At 38.8% G+C, this 7,919-nt stretch overlaps 2 protein-coding genes across 2 annotated transcripts; one reads left to right on the forward strand and one right to left on the reverse strand.

The window, feature by feature from the left end:
- Positions 1–1,338: 1,338 nt before the first annotated feature.
- Positions 1,339–2,448, forward strand: LOC101297699 (putative ribonuclease H protein At1g65750-like). Its single transcript, XM_004292364.1, has one exon. The coding sequence runs from the start codon at positions 1,339–1,341 to the stop codon at positions 2,446–2,448; it is 1,110 nt and encodes a 369-aa protein (XP_004292412.1).
- Positions 2,449–2,938: 490 nt separating this feature from the next.
- LOC101313079 (probable beta-1,3-galactosyltransferase 8-like) lies at positions 2,939–6,242 on the reverse strand. Its single transcript, XM_004290221.1, is given in 10 exon segments — positions 2,939–3,216; positions 3,322–3,431; positions 3,532–3,657; positions 3,741–3,828; positions 3,916–4,144; positions 4,146–4,174; positions 4,300–4,490; positions 4,605–4,672; positions 4,809–5,197; positions 6,097–6,242. Coding segments are annotated over 9 exon segments (1,266 nt in total). The 5' UTR covers positions 5,085–5,197; positions 6,097–6,242; the 3' UTR covers positions 2,939–3,067.
- Positions 6,243–7,919: the final 1,677 nt, after the last annotated feature.

The following is a 7,919-nucleotide window of genomic DNA, read 5'->3' on the forward strand; positions in this document are numbered from 1 at the left end:
GCGTGTCCACGAACTCTGTTTAACATCCTCTACAACTTTCATGAAGAAAGTTTTCTCAAATTCCAAACGGAAGAAAAAGTCAACTTTAGGGTCCTTAAGTAGTAAACGGTTACTCAACACGGTAAAAGACCAAAATAACACCAAAGTAAATAACCGTAAAATAACTTAAGAACCGGGGTGTGACAAGTTGGGCCTGTGAGCCGCATGACCCAAGCCCAAAACCCATTCTCAGAAAACCCCAAAAAGGGATTTTATTCTTGTAGTTGTTTATAACGCAAAATTTTCTGGGTTTTTGGCTTTTGTCGAAGGAGGAAGCGTGCGAATTCATTCATGAATTCGATGGGATTCAAGACCCACTACTCAAAATTCAGGTCTGATTATGAATGATCAGAGAACCCTAAAGCACGGCCGAAGTGCGCATAAGTTAAGATAGCTGGAGTTGTCTGCATGATATTTATGATTTCTAGATTCTCTGTGTTCTTGTTTGATTGTTGCTTGCCTTGATTTGTGCTGCACTCTTGTATATTGTTGTTTGCTTCCAGTAACATTGTAGCGCTGTAGCAGATGTCAAGGTATGTCAATTGGGTGAAAAATCGATTTTCAATGACTTTTAAAAACCTAAAGGCAATCTGCATAAATCTATAAATTTTTCTTTTGTTATGATCATTATAGTCTCCCAAAATTCATATTGGAATCATGACAATAAAATTTACAGCAAAAGAATGTTTTATTCAAGATTCGTGTTAACTTGGATTAATTAAGATAAAAGCATATTGAAAATTCTTGAAGTTTTTGTTTTTCTGGTGATATGGATTAGCATGTTGCGCATAGCAAAACTTTCATGTTTTCAGAAGATCATAAGGTTAAAAAGATTGAGAACTTGTGTTACTAAATTTTAAAACATGCACAGTGTCTTCCTGAAGTTTCTGGTGCATTGCTTAAAAGTTAAAATAGCTGCATACATGGTTTCTATTCTCATATTTGGTTATTTTAGAACATGCACATACTGTCATTTTCTCTCTCTCAAAACACAACGTTCTTTTTTTACATTCTTATGTGAGTTTTAATAGATAAGGAAAGTTTATAACAATTGTATGCAATACGATAAATTAATCAGGAGGACTTCATATTTGATTTTAACTGTAGGGTACTAGTATTTTCATCTTTTTCTTTTTATTATTTTTACCATGTTTGTTGTTGGTGAGTCGTGGCTTAGTTGGCTAAGGTGTTTAACTGACAACTTTAAGCTAGTTAAAACAAAAAACAGCTTAAAGTTATCTTATTGACGGGGATATTGGGGAATGGAATGTAGAGATGATTGAGGACCTTTTTAACCCGATGGAAATTGATCTCATTCTCAAAATTCCACTTAGTTTATATAGAGGCGAGGACCGGCTGGTTTGGCATTTTGATAAAAAGGGCTGCTATACGGTGAAGAGTGGGTACTATGTTGGCAGGTTAGTGGAAGGGTTGGAGAAGCAAGCTTTAGGGTCTGACTCGGGGGTGAAGCGTGGAAGATTATGGTGTAAACTTTGGAGTGCTCAGGTACCTCCTAAGGTACGTATGCATGGTTGGCGTTTGGCACAGGGAACATTACCCACTAGAGCTGCCTTGATAAAGAAAAAGGCTCAGCTCCCAGACGTCAGTTGTGTGTTTTGTTTGAATAGTGTTGAGGATAGCTTACATCTGTTTAAAAACTGCAATGCACTTCGTGCCTTTTGGAAGCAATACATGCTACAAATCCAGCCTTATACCCACCCATCTGTGAGTATTGAAGTGTGGTTTTGGGATATGATAGATATGTTGAGTGGTGAGACACTAGGGGCATTTTTAATGACATTGTGGGTGATTTGGGTGGAACGGAATAATATGGTGTGGAGAGGTAAGTACTATAATGCTGCCAATATGTTTGAATGGTCCATCACTTTGCTCAGGGAGTACAAAGAGTGTCACCAACATAGCGGAAGCAAGAAGAAGAGAGCTATATCAAAATGGTCATGTCCCCCACGTGGTAGACTCAAGGTAAATATAGATGGGAGCTTTGAGCAGGAACTTGGTAGTGGAGGTGTGGGTGTGGTAGTTAGAAACTATGAGGGAGAGTGTGTTGCTACTTTTGCTAGGCCTTTTCAGTATGCTTTATCCGCTTTTCATATGGAAGCGGAAGCTCTTAGAGCAGGTATGCTAATATGTATTCAGCAAGGGTGGGAAGATGTTGAAGTCGAAAGTGATTGTGTGAATTTGGTACATGCACTCCACAACACCGATGACGATCTCTCTATTGCAGGAAGAGTTATAGAGGACTGCCAAAGGTATGTTAGTGCTTTTAATTTCTTTCACTTGCAACATATTTATCGTGAAGCAAATAGTGTGGCAAATAGATTGGCCCGCTTTGCTAGATGTAATAAGTTGGATGTTTTCAGTTTAGATGAGACACCTGTTATTATTTAGGATGTTCTCTATGAGGATCTATGTAATAGCTCTTTTGTAGCTCGGGGTTCAGGTCTTATGTCCCCTCCCGATGCAAGTTTTTAATTCAATAAATGAAACCGAACGTGGGGTTAGGTTGGGTTTCAAACCCGTTTCAAAAAAACAAAAAAACAAAAAACAGCTTCGGAATAGGAGGGAAAAATAGGCGGGAGAGACTCCCACATTCCCGCTCAAATCTCGATAGAAAGTTTTAAAGAAATGAAAAATAAGGTCAAATTTGTCTGCATGTGCCAGCAGTCCAAAAAAGAAGACAAAAAACATAAAGAAAGCAGCAGCAATGGCGTGTACGCTGCTTTGGCTTTTGGCCTTTTGTCCAAATCGTCCTCACAAAATATCAAACAGAGATAGTGACATTACCCACATTAGATTATTAGACATGATCCCAGTCATTTGCTCATATCATTCTTTGCCTTCGTAAAATTTCGAAGAAATGCATACATTCAAGTAAAGTAAACTAATATTCTCAAATTTATTGAATCATATAAAAATTTAGATAAATGTCAACAAAACAAAAGAGGACCAAAGTGCAAAATCTAAGGAAAAATTCATAAAGCCATCCAGGGATGATCATGGGAATGAATTAGAGTTCAAGGTTCCAAACAGCTGCAGCTACCTCACCACAAGAGTTATGCACGTCTTTCATCCTCTCAACGGAGTTGCATATTCCGCTACACTTCCAGTCAAACGACGCCACACAAACGTTCCCGGCTTGTGCCATCCGTCCACAATCTAAACAAATACACACCAATTCCGTCGGAATATGAATCCGGAAAGCAGCACGAGTTCAAAATTTTAATCAATCTGGTAATTAATACTGGTACACACATAACATACCTGGAGCGGTAGCACAACACATGGAGCGTTCATCGATGTGCTCAACCTCAAGCCCAATCAACCACGAGCCCAGTGACACGTCCTCATTCGCATACCTATGCAATATGGGCCTGCCCCAGCAGCCCAAATCCAAACCCAAAACCTTATTTGTCAGTCGAAGAGAATAGAATCGATCAAAAGCATTAATTGAATTTAGGAGCTAGGTCTCACAAATTGGTGGAAATGTAGGCGGCAAGGTCCTTAGAGATGGCATAGATTTGGCCGGTGGCATGCATGAAATACTTGTTCCCTTCTTCCCCGAATTTCCAATACTCCGGCTCGTGATATTTGACCCCTCTGTGATCACATTCCATGACACAAGCATACGTATAATGAGCAATATATAGTAGATGTAATTAGGGTACAACTAGCTCACGTACTTTTGATATAGAACTGGGCCTGACTTCATGCAACCAATATAAATTCTGGGTTTGGAACGGTGCCTTGCAAGCGTAGTCGCCAGCATACCTGCATGCATCAGACGCCCAAGTAAGTTACTTGTAGTGATTATCCCAAGTAATACTTGTTCATGTGTAAGAAGACTAAGAAACCGACCGAGATTGAGATGCACATCATCGTCGACCTTGACATAAAACTCGGCATCCCAAATGGAGATGGCGGTGGTGAAATAGAGGCGGGTCTTGGTGGAGAGCTCGTGGTAGCCCTCCACATGTTTGAGCCTAAGAAAGTCGTTGTGCTCCGCCTCTTCTGCCTCAATCGCTCTCTCAAGTAACCCTCCAGGAGTCGCGCTCCTTCCTATCACAAACCGGATTACGATCCCCTTTCTCCTTCTCCAACTTCGTCAGCTCATTTCCTGCCATCAGTGCCATGCATGTATGATGAGGACACCGCAATCTCAATTTAATTAAGTGCTAAAATATTAACCTAGCTAGCTAGCAGGACTTGATTGATTAAGTAAGTAATTCATCGAGGACCGACCTGTAGGCATCCAGGTTTCTCGAACTGATTTCCGTCGTTTCTTGCTGCTAAAGGCGGTGTTGATTCCGATGACAACGAAAGCCTTTTGTCTTTTAGGATTGAAATTAGATGATGATGAACTCATTCTCTGGTTTGATGCTCGAGCTGCTGCCAATTCCATCTCCAGTGTTGAAACTGTCTTATCCAGTGATCTGTGTGCGTCCATCCAGTTTTATTAGTCACGTACACACACAAAATCTTGGTATTAAGAATAAATCCAACGGAAAAACCAAATATTGTTGTTGGTGTACGAAGTAGTTTATTACTTGATAGCTTGGTGAGTCTTTGCCACCTCCCCCATAATATCATCACCAGAATTTCCTTCAACCAATTTCTGCTTAATCAGAGAAAAAGAAATGTCACAAATTAAACTAATGCAATTCTTTGATCACTTAGTTAGTTTTTTTTTTATGGAACACTAATATAGTTAGTTACGTGCTGAAAATAAACTGTAAATTAGCATCACGTACTCGCTTGTGATCATCATTGCAAGTAGTTTGTGTGACTAGTGCTGCAGCCCCATTGGATTTGGCTTTTTCGTCTAGGTGGTTATTATGGATGTGGTACTTGGAAACGACGGGAAATGGATGAGCTTCATGGCCGCCATTAGGTTGGTCACCACCAGCATCTAGAGTAGTACTAGAACTACTCCAGGTGCGGCTTGTAGTACTGAACAGTGATCCTGCAAAGAAACTTGCAACACATAGAATCAGCATCGCCTTTCCTGAAACCTGTTTCCCCCTCATCTTGATCGATATTGGTCAGATGTGATGATCGATGATGAGCTTGCTATCCCGTCCCACAAATCCTTTCTGAACGATTAAGTTACCGTAATCCTTCTTGAAGATTAGGGTCCTCGCTGATCACACGCCAAAAGAGATGAAATTAATTAAGCAAAATGAAGAACAGAGGATCGGTATTAATAATGTGGCTAATTATATGAATCAGATCAGACTAATGGTGCTTAATGCCTTAATTGATGTCATCGGCCACCAAAATTCTTGTATAGTACGTAATTACTACCTCTGGCTCGATCTATGTACGTAGGACTATGAGCTAGAATCCTAAGCTAGAGCACGAATTAGTATCCGCATGTTGAATCATCTTAATTCGTAAAATTCACATGATAATTTGCCAAAGCTTTTGCAAGCCTCCGCGTAGCCCATTACTATTAGTACGTACTACATATCATATGAAAAAAATTGGGAGGCTGAGAGCGAGAGAGGTTATTAGACTTGCTAGCTATTTACATTAAACATTTTGGATGGAAACTTAATTTTACCCTAATTGGCATCCCTAGCTCGATCGCCTTTTGCTTCCTCGGTAGGATTTTTCCATTTTGATGAACAAGAAGAATTCAAAATGATGAGGAGATATCGAGATTGATTTCTAGAGAAGTCTGACTCTTATATCAGTCACAGTTTTGTGTACAAGTTATGTGTATGGAATTAAACGTCAAGCATACTAATATATATATGTTACTTGAGATAGATCCAATTGAATTTGATGGAGGAGATAGAGTATGTTCATCACATGCAATGCTGCATTTCAATTAGATTAATGAATATATACATAAAAATGAAAGAATTCTCGTTCTCAGTTGAGCTAGAACCCATCTGTAGCTAGCTAGCTAGAGTTAGAAGATCGAAGTACAACTGTATGTATTTATAGTGATCAAGGACACAAGTTGAATTTATACCTTAAATACGAACAGAAACAAAGAGAGCTAGATCGAGTAGGTATATATATGATCATTACCTTCATAAAAAGTAATATGATCGATCGATCGGTCGATCGATGTACTTGGACAGCGCGCCGGAATTAATTCTTCATATACTGATCGAGAGTGAATTGATCGAGTTTCTCCACAACAACGTCCTATTGATCATCTGTATATTTTAGCCTTTTATTATATGTCTGATTTAATTTGAGATAGATGCATGATTGGTATCATGATTCATTATATAACAGGGAAGGGAGGGTTGGCAGTTCAATCATGCGGCTTTGGTGACTCAACAAATTGTCTGTAACAGAATGTAAATTAGAAAAAGAAAACAAGCACAAAGTAGCTAGTTACGTACTAGATCCTCCATCCGATTCATTTGTTTCAGTTCATTCGGGTTTCTATATGCCCGACATTTGCGTCTGTGTAGAGAAGTCCATCTCTATAACAGTAGCTAGATCCAGCTAAACCTTTACCAAGCAAGTAAGTTGGAGATCCTGTAGCTAGCGAGGTCTCATCAATATATATATATATATATATATATGATCTATACGTACATAATATACATACAGGTGAGATGCTGTTCTAATTAGAGGATCGACTAGACGCCTAATTAATCATACATACATATTCAGAACGTACAGATGAGAGCTGCTAGCTATGTTAGCTCTCCACGTACGTACGTAAACATGCTCGATCTAGCTCGTACAAGTAATTAGAACCAACTCTTGCCGTTTAATTTTGACTGATTTGTGGCTAGGAAGAAATGATGTCAAGTAGACTGTTGGATCGATCACGATCCACATGAATCATCACGCACTACGTACACATTTGATCAAACTCGAACATTAGTGGATACGACATACTTAAAGAGTGTGTGAATATATTTAACTTGGTCATTCGGTTCATGTTGTAGATACTACGCCCTTCCCCATTTATAGCAAGAAAATTACATGAGCTAGCTACCCACTGTTTTACCTTCTTGGACTTGGCTAGATCACGTAAATTATTCAAATGGTTAATTGGTGGGTGGAACATACACAAGAAATGTGAGAAAAGATAAACATATATCCCAAATTCTCAATGAGCGCGCGACTCAATGGTGCAAATCGATAAGGATTTTAGAATCCCCTTCAAATGTTGCTCAAGAATTTTGAGCTCCATTACGATATATGTAGGAATCAAACCCTAAACCCTAATTAATCGATGAAGGCTAGCTGGTAATTAGTGACGTTTGTGTGATGACTACTGTGATCTAACAAAAACTTGAATTTTATCAGAAAGTTATGAAGGGCGCGCGGGTGGAAAATTAGGTTAGGATTAAGGGAAAAATATAAAGAAAAAATTAAGAGAAGAAGAAGAAGAAGAATAAACATGACCTATATATATATATATATATACCAACAAAAGGATCATGGTCCTGTCATATTATTGCTCAATATTCCTCCTTACAACTTACAACTTAATTATCGATGGCTCCCTTAATATATATGAGGGACTGAGGGAGGCTATTGCATAACCTATTTGCCTGAATAAGAATATTTGGTTTAATCTTTTTTTTTTTTGAGTAAATATCTGTTTTGATCTATCGATCATGAGAGTGATAATGCCTTATAATATATGATGAACCGTGATTTAGTCATGACCATGGAGAGGTAATTAACTAATTAAGCATTGGGCCAACTCTGTTGGTAAAGATTGTTGCTTATGGGGACCAAATTAAAAAAAGTTAACTAATTAAATTGAAGTAAACACCACACTACTCTCAAAACCCAGCAGCAGCAGCACAGCAGCAGCAGCAGTAGTGGTGTGGAAGACAATGATGCAAATTAATGGGCATTGGCAAAGCAGGGGCCAA

The sequence above is a fragment of the Fragaria vesca genome, linkage group LG2 (assembly GCF_000184155.1).
Source record: "Fragaria vesca subsp. vesca linkage group LG2, FraVesHawaii_1.0, whole genome shotgun sequence".
Classification (NCBI taxonomy): domain Eukaryota; kingdom Viridiplantae; phylum Streptophyta; class Magnoliopsida; order Rosales; family Rosaceae; genus Fragaria; species Fragaria vesca.